The 16,709-nt window shown below is 45.4% G+C and overlaps 1 protein-coding gene across 2 annotated transcripts in view; it reads left to right on the plus strand.

The window, feature by feature from the left end:
- The first annotated feature begins 196 nt into the window (after nucleotides 1-196).
- Nucleotides 197-16,709, plus strand: part of rnls (renalase, FAD-dependent amine oxidase) — a 46,385-nt gene continuing 29,872 nt past the window's right edge. The window contains exons 1-4 of one of the 2 annotated variants that reach the window (XM_012820018.3): nucleotides 197-462; nucleotides 1,307-1,412; nucleotides 1,651-1,796; nucleotides 3,308-3,469. In XM_012820018.3, coding sequence (XP_012675472.1) covers nucleotides 345-462; nucleotides 1,307-1,412; nucleotides 1,651-1,796; nucleotides 3,308-3,469 — 532 coding nt within the window. In that variant the 5' untranslated portion in view covers nucleotides 197-344. The remainder of the gene's footprint in view (nucleotides 463-1,306; nucleotides 1,413-1,650; nucleotides 1,797-3,307; nucleotides 3,470-16,709) is intronic. The other variant, XM_012820019.3, reaches the window with a different exon arrangement.

Here is a 16,709-nt window from a genome sequence, read left to right on the forward strand (position 1 = left end):
GTTAATCTGGCTGGAGTAGATAGTTTACTGGACCAATTGCATAGGGTACTGAACTTAAAAGCCTAATTATTATTTTAATGAAATCTACTGTTCCAGTCAAGTGCGTTACAGTGTCAAAAACATCATGCAATCCTCACTTTTATGGGTGTTCCAATGCTTTGCTGTACGTTTGCAGTCTACAAGAAGCCGATAAGCAAAGGTAGGTTTTGGTCGGCCAACAACTCAGTGACTGCGTTTCATAATTCTTAAAGGGGCAATTGGGCAAATGAGTACGAGAATTCAAACAGTCTGTGGAGGAGCCAGTGCTGTAGTTACTTTTTAGGCATTCACTGAACATACGAACAATGTCGCGTGTTCTAATAATAGGAGCTGGCCTCACTGGCAGTGTGTGTGCTTGTCTGCTTCGGAGAGAACTGCCACAAAAATGTAAAATTGTCGTCTGGGATAAATCTCGTGGAGCAGGTCAGCAGCAAAACTAACTGATGTTAGCTAACATATCTTATGCCTGTAACGTTAGCCTGGTGGTTCGCTTGCTTACACAACAGTGGTGCCATTAGGACAGCTACCTACTAGAGAGACAGTGATGCCAATTGATTGATTATTCGTAGTAGACTGAACCAGCTGTGGGGACTGCTGTTTGTATGAACCGCTAGTATGTCTCTGGCAATGGAGGCTGGCTAGTTACCAGCCGCTAAGCTAACCGCTGAGGGACTGTGATTGGCTGGCAGTTGTGACTTACAGTCTGAGAGTTTGGTAACCTTATGTAAAGACGGGAGAATTAATGTAAATACCTGCAATCGTCTGGGTGTCTAGACATTCCATGGAGACAGCCTAAGATAGCTAAATAATTAACTCTACGCCAAGCTTGTGCAATAATGTTAGTTGCACTGTCCCTTGATACTTAAAACTTTGTAGCCAACACTTTTAGCTAGGTCAGGACAAGGTGATTCTCTATAGCTACTTTCAACCCCCAAACCAGGTGTAGCCAAATAAACACTGGCGGAGGGCATTTCATTTTGGGTTATGCAGGACAGTAAAAGTTTTGAAAAGTCTTTTCAATTGTGATGTCATTTGAGATGCAACTTCTGCTTTTGATAACGATTGCATTGAGAGAGACCATCTTTAAGACAAAATAGCCAATAGCTTAATAAGCCAATAAGAGTCATCATGACTCATCTCGTTCACAAAGACCTAAATAAACTATTATATTTGGAAAGCCAATTCAGGGAAATTCTCTGATGTTGTAATAAGGCCAAAGTTGATTGGGTTTCATGTGCCAAAGCTGTAATGATTATTTGTTTTGCAGGGGGCAGAATGTCAACGAGCAGAAGCCCCACAGACCCTGCCTGTACAGTGGACCTCGGGGCTCAGTACATTACAGCCACTCCGTACTATGCACGGATACACCAGAGGTAGGCCATTTCCATTGGCTCAGCCACATGTAGCCTAGGGTAGGCATCTACCGTCTGCCATCATTCAGGAACTGCTTGATGACCACCTGGTAGTCAATGATATTAGTTATTTCATAACTTTGACTGTACTCTTTGAGGCACATAGGGAATGATTATGGCCCTGAACCCACCCATGTCCAATGAGCCCTGTACACCATGTCAATTAACATGGTTAAAAGGTTGTATAAATATGTTTCAGTTTCTATGAGGAGCTCCAGGCCCAAGGCATATTGACACCGTTGGTCACCTCAGTGGAGGGGATGGCGTCCAAGGAGGAAGGACTGAAAAACTATGTCACTCCGAAGGGGGTCTCTTCTATAGTCAAACATTATCTTAAAGAATCAGGTAAGTAGTCATGTTTTGCGCTTTAAAGTTAAGGCATACAATTTTGAGAGTGCTCTCCTTACCTTTTGACATTGACATACTGACACATTCTCTGAGGAACCATGTTGTCCCTGTTACTGTCCTGTTGGTCGGAAGCTCTGATCTCTGTAACTGCTCATTGTCAGTCAGTCAGAAGAGGTCTATGCTTGGGTGTATCTTCATGTCTGTAAATGTTTTTGACATGCCCAGCATAGCGTATATCAAGTGTGTCTCTTGATGATATTTGGACTGACGTAAGGATATGAGCTCTAAGCCATTTGTTTGTGGTTGTAAATGTCCTGTGTCACGTCACTGTAGTATTATTTGATAGTATTGTATTCTCCTGTACCGGGGGACTGATGAGTGTATGGTTGTCTCGTAATTGAATATCAAGAACTGTGAGTGCAGTTTGAATATGATCACAATGAAGCCATAAATAAGCCATCACAAGATTATTGGGATCAATGTAATATTTGTTACGATTATATTCTTCCACTTACAAAAAAGGATAAGACGATAATCTTGCTCTAATTTCACTGCCTCAGAAAGTAATTGGATTTGATCAAAACCACGTCTTGGCCTCAATTCGATTTGCTCCTCAGATGTCTTGTTTATTTCCGCCTTGAAAGAGCACAACATTCGTCATCTCCAAAACCCCCCCAAAAGAGCAAGTGTTTATGGGTATCGGGGGGCTTTTCTCCTCTCTCCTTGAGTCCTTATGCCAGAAGTGTGTTTCAACTAAACAGTCTGACATTGTCCAGAACACTCCAGCTGTTGCTTTCGTCCGTTTTGGATTTATTCTTTTTTTTCCACTTTTTGACTTTGTTTTGCAGTTTTCCTAGAGAGCGTGGGGGGAAGTTGGCATGTGAGCCTGGTGATTTATATGTTGCTGTGATCAAGAGAGAGGTTCAGAAGGGACATTTTATCTCACAGATGTTTTGCACTGAGGATAAGAAGCAAGTCAGCTGTGTTTTCGCGACTTGCGAGATGAATCTGGGCCTGCTTGTCAGTTCAGAACTCCTTAGAGTTGAGGAGAAAAGAGGAGTGACTTTGTGTTGATTTTGTGATGTAGTAACCAGGATTTCTTTTTGTCCTTTTTTTAAATTCGATTTGTTTTTCATGAATGTGCATTGCACAAATTGAGTGAAGTTGACATTTCTGTTCTTTTTGTGAAGCTCTCCTTCCATTGAACTCAATCTGGGTATAATCTTGGGTTAGTGTTGTATCATTGATAGAAGCCTTGAGCCTCATCCTCTGCATAAAAAACCCAATCTCTCCTCTGTATGTGATTTGGATCATTTCGTTTCTTTTTTCTTCTCTGTTCTTTTCCTTACTCCTCTACTCTAATCTCTCTCACTCGTCCTTTGGCTTCTCCTCTCTTCTCTTCTTTTCTCTTCTCCTCTTTTCTCCCTTTTTCTCTTTTTTTCTGTTATCTATCTCTCCCCATGCTTCCCTCGTTGCATCAATGCCAACTCTGCGCCTCCGCACCCAAGCAGGAGCAGAGGTGTTCTTCGACCGCCACGTCACACACGTCTACAGGAGAGGTGCGTGCTGGGAAGTGTGTCGTAAAAACGGAGAGCCGGAGCAGTTTGACGCAGTGGTCCTCACCATGCCCGTCCCACAGATACTACAGCTGCAAGGGGACGTGGGGTCCTGTGAGTACAAATACATGTGCACGCACACACGCACACACACATGTACACACACATGCAGACACACGCACACACACGCACACACACGCACACACATGCACACACACACGCACACACACGCACACGAACACACACACGCACACACACACACGCACACTGGCACACACACAAACACACACACACACACACCCACACAGTTACATGCACGCACTCACAAACATGCACACACACAGACACACACACACACACACATTGATACACACCATGTTGGACACTGTGGCTGACTAAGTATGTTTCTTGTTTTGCAATTTGAAAATTGTAAATCCAGTTTTGCATCACTGCAGCTGTCTGGCGGCAGCCACTGAGAAGCTTGGTCTAAATGTGGGTGGGAGCAGCGTTTTAAAGCATTTTCCAAACAAACCCAAAGCTTTGTGACGGTTGAGCTCAAAGCAATGGTGCCGTAAAACTTCGGGATGCTTTGGTCATGTTGCTGCTAAGTTGAGGGGAACAGCCAGCCTTGTTGTATTGTCCCTCAGCCCGACACATACCAAAACATTTGACGAGTCGTCCCCAGATGTGCACACTCATGATGAGGTGCCACAGTTATGTCTGGCCCTGCAAGACTACAAAACAATTATTACTAGAATTACAATAATAACAACAACAACAACAAAACAAACACATCAACACCTCACATCTCTCATACTCATCAACGGGCTGGTAAATGTTTCAAAGTGCACCAGGAAGTACATGCTCAACTCTGCTTTTTTTGTAGTTCCCATTTCATTTGCAGTCCTTATAGATCAGTGGTTCTTAACCTGGGTTCGATCGAACCCCAGGGGTTCGTTGAGTCACTCTCAGGGGTTCGGCAGGGGTCAAGACACACACAGTATAGCCCGGTTCACACTAGCAATGTCGGGCCGTTTTTGTCGGCCGTCAAAAAATTGGCTGCCGACAATTTGGCAACACACAATTTTTTTAAATATATACCTATATTTTGAAGAAATCATATTTTATTTTTCCAATTACGAAGGGTTCGGTGAATGCACTGATGAAGCTTGCCGGGTTCAGTATCTCCAATAAGGTTAAGAACCACTGTTATAGATACATGCAGGAGTGGTCAAGAGATATGAGAGGTCCTGGAAGAGGGTATACACAGCTGAACAAAGAACTTTCGAACTGCTGCAGCTGTCTGTCTTGATTGAATCGTATATGCATTTGGTCTTTTCTCTGATGTACACAGTCTACAACAGAGACGTGTTTCATCATTGAGACTTGCAAGAGCTAGGGGTGTCTTTGGCACATGTTCAGACCTCACCCTTTACATGAGACTGAAGGGCTCTCTGAGATCAGTTAACCACACACTCTGTGAACTCAGAGCCAGAGGACCTTCCCATAAACCCTTCACACTTGTGTCAAATGCATTATGTCACTACATTTGAAATGTCTAGGGCCCAGTGGTATCCACATCCACAATGGCTTTACTCCTCAGCAGTCTCTTCTTGTGTGTGTGTGTGTGTGTGTGTGTGTCTGTGTCTGTGTGTCTGTGTCTGTGTGTCTGTGTCTGTGTCTGTGTCTGTGTGTGTGCGTGTGTGTGTAACAGCTCTTGTTCTTTTTTATGTGTGTGTGTGTGTGTGTGTGTGTGCGTGTGTGTGTGTGTGTATAACAGCTCTTGTTCTTTTCTATGTGTGTGTGTGTGTGTGTGTGTGTGTGTGTGTGTGTGTGTGTGTGTGTATGTAAAACGTCTCTTTTTCCCTTTCCTGTTTATTTATTTATTGAAATGATAAAGCAGCGTCCTGGAGGACTTGTATGGAAATGCGATGCGTACTGGTAGTTAGCGAGGCCTCTGGGGCTGTGTGGGTTTCTGGGAAAGCGGTGAATAATGCACACATGGAGAGGAAACCGGCATGTTCAGGAGCAGAGGAGGGAAGTGGAAAAGGGAAAAAAAATGAGAGGGGGGCAGGGGGGGGGGTCCTGAACCTCGAATGAGAAGGCAGAGGGAGAAATGCGATGAGACAGCTGGAAACGCCAACGGAATTGCAATGTGTGTGTGTGTGTGTGTGTGTGTGTGTTTGTGTTTTATGACATGTTTATGTCTTAAGTGTATGTATGTGTACATGGATGTTGTCTGTGAATGGGGAAAGAAGTGTGTGTGTGTGTAAAGCATGCTGTACATTTGTGTGCCTGTGCCCTGGCATCAAGGGTGAATGTCGTTAGAGAACCATGTCTGTCTAAGTGGTTGCAGTGTCACGCACTGGAAAACTGGGCCACAGTCGGACGGATTTTCATGGATGCCGTCTCCATGGCAGCTGAAAAATTCATCTGAAGACACCCATATGGAGCTGTAGTCGTGTGAACATCATCACAGAGCGAGAGAGAGCGTGCGTGTGTGTGTGTGTGTGTGTGTGTGTGTGTGTGTGTGTGTGTGAGGGCGGCAGACTTGTTTTATTAATTGACAGTGGATGGGCCATTTCACGATGTACTTCAAACTCTACCCATCATTCAGACACTAAAACACAGGTCTTCATGAAATTGGTAAATGCAGAAAGCACCACATTTATGTAGTGCTTTTTTTACTCTGAGTAGTACTCAAAGTGCTTAACATTTCATGCAGTACATCAGCCTTGCAGTGGTGGAGGCCACAGTGCCATTTACTGACATTGGGAGCCGTTAAAGATTCAGTGCCTTGCTGAAGGACACACAACCAGATGGAGTGGGACGCAAACAGTGAACCTTTCAATTCTTAGACAACCGCACTACCCCCCCCCCCCCCCCCACAGCCTTGCTTTCCCATCCGAATCATGCAGCCCATGGGCTGCTGTGCTTTGGGCTTTGCACCTACACTGCAGTGGGCAGTCAGTAGTGCTTAAAAGTGCTGATGTAATCTGCATAATCACTGGCTGCCTTTGGACATGTATGGCTGCTACTTAATTGAACGTAAATGCAAGAAATGTACAGCCGTGGGCTTACGGACATTACATTATTTCTCAAGACTCAAGACAGAGATTCTCTTCCTTTTAATACATGCAAGCGACTCAAGCGACTCGGGCCATTACCACATGTGGTGTGTTGACGAGCTTCGGCAGACATGCTCGCACTTTCACCACATCAACATTTTAGAAGTGTCTCCCGTAGTGTAAAAGATTATCTGTAGCTCTACAGCGACCTGTTCTTTGCTTAAGAGTGAACCGCAGGGGTAGGGGCCGTGGTCGAGGGGAGGGGAGGGGGAGCTCGATGACTCTGGTGTGGGCCTGAGAAGGGTGGATTTAGTTCTTTAAGGGCCCCATTTGATGGGAGTCTTCTGTCAAATCCCATGCCTTTAGAAGCCACTTCAGTAAGACGCGGATTTGCGGACTCATTTGAGAAATGTGCTTGCCGTGGCTGTGCCTAGGTTTTTTTATTTTTATTTTTCGACTGAGAGAACCCCCCCCCCCCCCCCCCCCCCCCAGCCCATAAAATTGGAAGTTTTTCTTTTCTTGGGTTCCATACTGGAACAATTTAAGCCAATTGCTTTGAACCCACTCTCCCCCTGCCGCCCCCCCCCCCCCCCACACACCCTCGGTACACATTGCTTTGTCATGTACAGTACAGTCAACATAGCATTTCCAGACATTCCCTACAAATCCTTTGTTCCTTTGTGGTACCGCCATGGTCCAGTTCCGCAGCCACAAATACGTTTTAGAACCAATGGTCCATTAAGTCAAATTGTATTCATATTTCTCTGCTTTTGCTGACACATGTTTTGACACCATATGCTTTTACAATCACAATCAATCAAAAGTCTTTTTTAGATTTTGACAAAGCAAAGAGAAACCAGAAAACCAGTGGAATCCAAATAATACTCGCTACATTTAGCTTTTACGATTTAGTAAAAGTTGGGTTCATAAGGGTCCTGTTTGATGCGGTTGGTTCATTTTTTGCCTTGCTGGTTCTGTTGAACGTCTGGATGCAAATCTGCAACCTAGAACACTTATGCCTGGCTTTGCTCAGCCCAGTTGTCGTCTAAGCCTTTTTGCTTCATTTTTGTTTTAGTGTATTTAGATACAGAGCTTTAATTACATTTAATTGTATTTAATGAAACACAGCATGATAGAATAGAGATTGAGTTAATTTACATGTAACATCCATATTCTTATACATCATCAGATGAACATGTATAACACACACACACACACACACACACACACACCTCATACATGCATACAACCTCTTAAAACCAAAACGTGCAAGTATTTAGTTATTTTAAGAAAAGTTGAAGATGTAAATGTAAATCTTCTCTAAAAACTGTTGACACAATCAAACTGACTGCCTGGAGATCGTGTAGTAGCAGTCTCTGCCCAGCGGGGGGCAGCAGTCAGGTGCTGGTTGTGGTGCGATGCAATCTGGAAATAATTTAAAGCGATTCAAGCAACAGAAAAAAACCTGCACGCTGCTCACTTCCTGTTTCACTCCGCTTCCCTCAAACCCCCTGGAACCCTTCTTGCTGTCCAGTTGACCCAAACCCTCCAGTCAGAGATGCACAAAGCTGACGGTAGATAACAATGGTTAACACGTGTTTGTCCCCATTCTCATTGTGTTGCAGTGAACTGATACTGCAACACTCAAATCAATGTATCCAAAAATCAATTGTGTTTGTGTGTGTGTGTGTGTGTGTGCGTGTCTGAGTGGCTCTGTGTCTGTGTGTGTGTGTGTGTGTCTGTTTGTTCTGTATTTTAATGTGTTTGAATATATATCCGTATGTGTTCAGTCTACATATCTTATTCTCAATGAAAAGCAATTGTTCATTAGGTAGCATGGTATGCTACATTCAACAACATCCCAGCTGAATCATGTCTGTATGTGGACATTATCTTCTCTCAAATAACTTTACTAAAGGGCATATTTCCTCATAGTTTATGTGTTCTCTCATTTCCTTACCTCTCTCCGCTCTCAGTCTCTCATCCACTTTTCATCCGGCAATCTTGCCAAAACTTTGTAGATTCATCTGATCTCTGTAACATTATTTTATAAAGGGAGGCAAAAGCCTCAGAAGTACCTTGAACGCAGAGTCTGCTGGGATCAGTCTGTTTGGCAAAACATCTAAAGTGCCCTACTCGTTTGTTGTATAGTAAATCTGAGAACACTTTAATGTCCTTGTTATTTTTGCCATCAAAGTCTTCCGAGAGGCAAGAGAGATATGTGGACATAGGTTACAAAAGCTTAGATTTCATGAGACTTTGAGTAAGAGAGATGCTTCTGTGCATTTTAAATGGTGTTTCCATTGCACAGAAAATAGCTCAGGAAACGTATTGTACGAGACTATGGTGATGTTCAGGGTAAAAAGATAAGGCATATTTTAATCAATGAGCGTTTTCTGGGAGTTAAAACTCATTTTTTCAAATCATTTAGTTTGAAGGTCCTATAATTTCTCCCGATGCGTATCTAGCTTCTTACTCTGGCTGTTTCCCAAGTCCTACATGGTAACTCTTCTCGAGGACCAGGCTCTAGGAGAAACACATCCGCTGTGAGATATATCATTAGTCCTGATGTTAGTGCTCCAACGCCAAGCCCAACAAGAGGAGGAACCAAACACGGAGCCTCTTGAATTTCTACGGAAACCACATGTGCTTGGGGCGGCACATCTGTGTGGGGAGCCATCTCATTGCTATCTCATCGCAACCACACCACACCACACCACGGCACACAACTGTGCCGCACCACACCACACCACACCACACCACACAACTGTGCCGCACCACACCACACCACACCAAACCACACCACACCTCACCACACCACGGCACACAACTGTGCCACACCACACCACACCACACCACACCACACCACACCACACCACACCAAACCACACCACACCACACCTCACCACACCACGGCACACAACTGTGCCGCACCACACCACACCACACCACACCACAGCACACCAAACCACACCACGGCACACAACTGTGCTGTACCACACCACACCACACCACACCAAACCACACCACACCACACCACACCACGGCACACAACTGTGCCGCACCACACCACACCACACCACACCACACCACACCACGGCACACAACTGTGCCGCACCACACCACACCACACCACACCACACCACGGCACACAACTGTGCCGCACCACACCACACCACACCTCACCTCACCTCAACCTCTCCCAGATTTCAGCAGGAGCTATTAGTGGAAGGTCCGAGACAATGGCAGCTGGTGGAGGGCATGAGAGGTCGCCTGCTTTCTCAGCTCTGTCATCCATCACGTTTTGAAATAGGGGGAAGGGGGGCAGGGAATGTGTGGGTGTGGGGACGGGGGACTGGGGAACCAGCAAGCCTGCCTCACCTCTCCTTTCCGGCATGGGGCGGGGGGCCGGTGGGGAGGGGGGGTGCAGAAGCAGCCTATTATGTAATCCAGAGGTCACTCTGTGCTTCAAACCTTTTGCATAAAAACCACAGCCCTGTGGCAACTCGCCCATCTGAGGTTGCTGAATCAGGCTTGTGGTTCTTTTTTTTTTTTTCTCGAAAAAAAATATGTCACAGGAAAGCAGTTTATTCGCCGTGTTGAGGAGAAACAAATGACTGTACCCGAGTAGGTTTTGCACTTTTTTTTTCCCACTGGGATGTTTATAATTTCCACTGTTCATGAGGTGTACGTGTGCTCATACATGCGTGGTGCTGGACCGGGGAAGTATTCCGTATGCATTCTGAGTGGACCAGGGCATGTGAAGGGTGATTGGGGGGAGGGGGGGGAGTGGACCAGGGCATGTGAAGGGTGATTGGGGGGAGGGGGGGGGGGGGGGTGACTGGAGAGAATTATTGATTCTAATGGGAGTTCAGGAAGCCCCTCCTCAGCATCTGGTACATCTTGGCCTCCATGCGGAGGGGGGTTTGGGGCTGAAGGGCTAGGGAGGTGGTGTGGGTGAAGGGGGTTTCAGTGAGGAGGAAGCAAAAAGATGAATGAACTGAGCGAATGCCAGTGGGGGTTGCGATACGCCAGATGTAAATCAGTGCGGTTCCTCTCTGGTTATTTGCCCTCCTAGCTCCCTCCCTCAACACCCCCCCGCCTCACACCCCACTCGTCAACACTGACCGCTCCCTCTCCTTCCCATCTCTCGCATCGCTCTCCTTATATACTACAGGAAGATTTTGGGTCAGTGGTTTTCCTGGGACCCTGAAGCAGAGGTGGAGTGGAATAGAGAGAGGGAGCGAGAGACAGAGAGGTGTATATGTGTGCAGGGCAGCTGGCCAACGCCAGAACTTAAACGCAGGGCCCGTTCCGGCCGGTTCCCTGATAAAGTTACTTTTTGATTCTTGGAGAGCCTCCCCACCTTCCCTTCCTCTCTTCCTCCCACACTCATTCCCTCTTTTATACATTCTCACTCACGCAATCTATCTTCTTCGAAGCTTTTGGATGTCATCCATCATTTTGTGAAATGTCTTTTATTTGAGCTCATGTTGGCTAAAAGGTCTCTTTTCATTGACAAGCGGCAGCCAGTTTCCAGAAATGAACTTGAGAAACAGGAATGTTGATTTTGCAAGGGTTGGCAGAAGTCATTTTTCACGTAAAATGACATAAGAGATTTACGCTTTTTTTTGTTTTCCTTCCTCCTCTTGGCCTCTTGTTTACTCATTGAAGCCTCGGTTCTGAAGGCCCACTTTGGTGACTCCACAGTTTGACCATTCAACTCACCAGAACTTCTGGTGCGGGGCACTAAATGGACACACACACACACACACACACAAACACAAAAATGCTCACAAACAGACGGTCTCAATGGGGCTGTTCACATCAATATCTTCCTTCATCATTGAAAATTCGATCTCTGCACAACACTAATCTTCATATAGGCTATCTATGCTTCTGTTTACAAAATAAAGGCTGGTGTTGTGATTCTCTGATATTTAAGCATTCTGTGAAAATGAAAAAATTAAATCTGAATGTGAACCTCTCACAAAACTGCTAATGTGCTGCTTAGCATAAGCCGGCTTTTTAGTTGCAGCTAGCTAACGTAAGTTTAGGGTTTTATCTAACTAGTTAGCTCATCTTACATCTGACTTGGATTCAACATGGAAAGAGAGAACACTTGGAGTCTACTGGACTCGCTTTTTTTAGCCTATGGGCATCTAGAAAGAACAGCAGTGAACAGCAGCAGCATCTGTTAAAGCAGGGACTTGTGAACGAGTTAGATTGCTAGCTGATGCTAGACGACAGGTCATTGGCTACCGAGAACTAACGCTGTCTTTTTATTGTTGTTAATATTGAGTTGCCTTTGAATAGAGCCGATGTGCTTCATGAACTGAATAGTGTTTGAGGAGATACTCGTTATTTGCAATTTATGGCCTTGTGGGACACTAGGCCTGGTTATTGAAATCCACTTTTACGCATTCATGATAAATTTTGAATGTGCTTTTCGAAAGTTGTTAGACATCGTGGATAAAGCCAGCTTTGAGTGCGTACTTTCGTTTATGCAGAGGACGTCAGTTGAGTAGGCGTTCTTTAGTGTGGCCAAAACACATTCATGTACACACAGCTAACAGAATGTGGTCATATGCAACCCAGACCACCTCCAAATGGGGTTTGAGTGATCGGATCTCAATGCGTCTTGGGTGCATTCACACCTGTACTTTACACATCGGATCATGGACACATGTTAATACCAGGTGTGAACAGGGCCTCTGTCTCTCTCCCTTACGTGCAAACGCACGCACACACACACACACACACTATTTTACTCATACACACACACAAACACACACACACACACACAAGCACACACACACACAGTAACTCACACACACGAACACACTGTACCACACACAGACACACACACATGTATATTGTAACCATACTGGGACCCAAAAAAACCCCTGAAAAACGGCTCATAGCGCAACTTCTGCTTTCCAAGGTTTACATCTCTTCTCCTGGAGTACACTGACGCAGACCCAGACCCGTAGCATCAGAGCATGCAACAGTAATTGATAACGGGTGTCCAAGGCACAGTCGTCCCCCCCCCGTTCAAACGCCAAGGGGCTGCTGCGTTGAGTGTGTTATACAATTACAATCAGATCGAAGCTTCACTTCCAGTCTTGTGAGCTCCACGCAAAACATGCACGTGGAAGTGTCTTTTCTTTTGGTGAGACAGAAAAGGCCGAGACCTCAAAAAAGGAACCTTATCCCATGGTCGTAATATTTGTGGCGTGATCCTTTTCGGAGAGGAAGCTTGTGTGTGCCGTTATAAAAAAAAAAGCCTGCTTTGTATTACCATAGCAATTGCCATTTTAATAATGTTTTTGTTATGTAGGAATATATATGTATCTGTTACTATTGTCGTCTTGGCTGGAGGATTGGCTTTCGTAAACATTTGGAGTCCTAATGATGCAGTACCAGCTGTTGGAGCCAAGGCCGAGCTTTGGCAAGCCTTTGGATTTGACCGCAATAAGGCGCTGTCAATGAGGCAGATCATCTTTGCTGGGGAAACGCTTCCATCACAGGTCACCACCACGTTTACCACACTCTATTTCCTCTAGCTCCGGGCTTTTATAATCCGTCAGACAAACTTTGCCTGTGATCTGAGGGCCCGTAGTGCCTTGTGTCCTTCCCCCCGTGCCCTCCGCGGCCGAGTCCAAAGAGCGACGGGTCTCTCGGCGGTTCTGGAAGATGGGGAATTACGGCTCCGAGCGGTGCTGTGAATCACGACCCGAAAGGTTTGGTCGAGCGGCGTTTACGAGCCTGGTGCAGGTTCACTGCGTTTATGCTCCTCCGCAGATCCGCTTGATGTTTCAGGGGATGGCGTGGCGTGGGGATGTGGGTTTGGGAAAGGGAAAGGGCTGCTGAAAGGGACTGATCTCCCTCCTCCCCCCTCCCTGTCCATCTGGTGTACGGTGTGAGCACTGTGGCCTTGGCCTTGAGCAGCGCTCCCCAACTTTAACAGCCCGTGTCGTACGGGAACAGCGTTTTTGGGACGCTGGACGGTTGTTGGTCGACGCCCTCTTCCCCCAAGGGACCGTATGTCAGTCCCGCTTTACGTCCCTCTGTCGTCACCGCATGAGTCGTGCAAACTTCCCAGAAACACCAAACGCTCTTTAAAAGGGCCTGGGAGTGATTGATTTCCCCGTGGCTCAGAGTCAGCCAGTGAGCGCAGGGCAACGAGGCATGGCGCTGGAGGGAGCAGTCGAGAGCACTCACCAGTCCAAGTCATTAGCCCCAATATTTATGTTCACGTTCACCTTTTTATTTCTTTTTTCTTGTTTTTCCCTTCATCTCCGCCCCCCCCCCCCCCCCAGTTTTGCTCCCATTGGTGGGTTTGGCCTTGATACTGTGTTGATATTGGAAAACATAATTCACCCTTCCTAATGAAATTTAAAGAACCCTTAGTTTTGGCCGGCTCGTGTGCTCTTGTGTGGTAATCAGTGCTTCGGTCTGCATAATTTGATTTGTGCTCTGACCTTGTGTGATTAGTAGCATAACAATGCTACAGTTCCCTGTTTTTCTTTTTTTCTTTTTTTTTTGTCTCAGGTTGCTCGTTTCTGTGCTGTTTGTTCCCCCCAAAGAAACTTTTATTACAATATAATATTAACCTGCAAAATAATGATTGTTTTCTTATGGTCCTCAGTTTGTGTGCGCTCTAAACATTTATATTGTTCTGTATCATTTTACCTACGATTCACCTCGGGCTATGGCTCATGCTTCGAATACAATTAATGTGCCACATTACATCATCTTCATCCAATTGGAGGAAGTCTCTTTCTTTTTTTTTTTTGTTTTCCCCGAACAGTGCGACTGTCTGGGTTGCTGGCTTTACCGTCTGTGTGTCTGGGATGATGTAATCCCCTTTACTGCCTGCCTGATGGAGATGCTTTGCCTGCTTCCCTTGCGCTGTCTGCGTATCGTATTTAAATTGATACTCTCCCTCGCTGTCTGCCTCTTTTTTCTCCCTCAGACACCCCACACACACCGTCTCAGACACATAGACACACTGTCTCACACACACACGCACTGTCTCAGACACACACACACACACACACACACACACACACAGTAAGCTTCAAAGGAGAACAAGTCATTTTTTGCCTTGCTCTAATTGGGTCACTTACACTTATATAAGCATTGCAGGCAAGATTAGTAGAGAAAATGACGCCTCGAGTTTGGTCTTATAGCAAGAGCCTGGAAGAGACTCGGTGTGTGTCAGGAGCTGAGAGAAAGCATGCAAAGACACCGAGCCCCAATGCATGCATTATTTCTCTCAAAGCTCCACTATGTCACGTTGATGCACACAGACAAAGGTGTGTTTAGGTATGGCTCTCTCTGAGGGCTACTGAACATGAGGATTGTGTGACCAACTTCATAAAACGTCTGCAGACTCGGTCTTCACAATGTTTTAACACCGAACAAACAGAAAAACTGCTACTTTATTCCTGCTACTTTATCATAGTGACATGCAAGGGACTAGGTGTATCATAGGAAGCATGTACTCGTAGTTAAGTAACTAGGTGTATCATAGGAAGCATGTACTCGTAGTTAAGTAACTAGGTGTATCATAGGAAGCAGGTACTCGTAGTTAAGTAACTAGGTGTATCATAGGAAACGGGTACTCGTAGTTTGAAACGAAAGGTATAATTTTCATCACTCTTAGACATGCATGTTGTGTATGTTCTGTGTGCAGTTAGTGTATCTCTTCTTACTAGGGGGTTGTCTGTTTTGCCATTGATAGTCTTGAATATACTGTTGATAAACTTTACAGATAGGAAATCTGTATGGTCTCAACCATAATCACTTATGGCATTAAAACGTGATATAGTGTCTTTGCGTGGAAGCTGGTCGGGGGTGACGGGTGGAGGAGGAGGGTGGTCTGCTTTCTTCTTCTTTTCTTCTGTTCTTCTTCTGTTCTGTCTGTTTTAACGTGCATTCTCTTCTCTTCTCTTCTCTTCTCTTCTCTTCTCTTCTCTTCTCTTCTCTTCTCTTCTCTTCTCTTCTCTTGCCCTTTCATGTGAAGCCTTCTCTTGCCCGTCTTGCTGGGTTGATTTATGGAGGGCACTCGTTACAGAAAACATGCCATTGCACTTAGGGGGAGATGAGAAGTAGATGAAGTTACCCTCCCCCACCCCTTCCCACCCCACCCCACCCCAAACCCCAGCCCCTCAAAAAGCTGCACTAGAAATTAAAATCAGCCCCCTCTACAAATGGCGCACAGTCAATTGTATGGGAAAAGACTGAGCCAGAAGAGAGCGAGAAGCCCTCCGTCAGAGCAGCACAGAGGCTGTGAAAGCATCTCTCTCCCTCTCCCTCTCTCTCTCTCTCTCTCTCTCTCTCTCTCTCAGCCAGTCAGTCGTAATCTTACCCCATGGCGTGCCAACGTCGACTGCCATCTTCGGATAGGGCTTCAATCTGGGGTAAGGATTAAACTCGGAGATGAATGAAAGAATGGGCACTAAATTGCTCCCTAAATTGGGAGAGGAGTTTTCACCAAGCCCCCTTTTTTCTTCTGTGCACTGCAGATAACTTTGTACTGCTGTGAACTGGAAACTTTTCTCCCTCTCTCTTTCTTTCGTTCTTTCTCTCTCTCTCTCTCTCTCTGTCTCTCTCTCTCTCTTGAATCACTGATGGCGATTGGATGTTTGTATTGATTCGTATCCTCAAATCTGTGCCAGTGTTTCTGTTCCCTCCATCTGCTAAGCCGGCCCGAAAAAGAAAGACAGAAAAAAAGGAAGAAAAAAAAAAGAAATAAAATGGCAGCCTCCGAAAATAGCTGTCTCACAAAAATATACCCCCACTGATATTAAAACATTTAGGCCAAGGCCTGTACGGCATCCAGAGAGAAGTGGGGGTTTATTCTTAGGCGTCCATGTTAAGGAAGCGTTTTGGCCTACAGTCTTCTGGCAGAATTTGTAGCTTTTTCTGTTCCCTTGCGGCCGATGCCAAGGCTAAATTTAAACAGATACTGTTGTATGTGGACCAGCTCATGCATTTCCAGTGGTGCCTTTCTAACAGTCCTGCAGAGAGTATGGTCAATATTAATACACATGGGTTTCAGAGCCTCCTCAGTGTTAAGCCAATATAGAGGTGTTTGTTAGTTATTTTTGACACATGGAACTTCTGGTGTGAACTAATTTGCTTGTGGTTTTTCTTAAGGAAGTGAGAATAGTTCAACACTCAGTTGCCAACCTGATACTCTCTGTTATTCTCCTGCTTTTGAAATCAAATTTAAAATGCTATTTGCCCCCAACAGCTTATCACAAAACTAAAAAGGT

The sequence above is a fragment of the Clupea harengus genome, chromosome 23 (assembly GCF_900700415.2).
Source record: "Clupea harengus chromosome 23, Ch_v2.0.2, whole genome shotgun sequence".
In the NCBI taxonomy this organism is placed as follows: Eukaryota; Metazoa; Chordata; class Actinopteri; order Clupeiformes; family Clupeidae; genus Clupea; species Clupea harengus.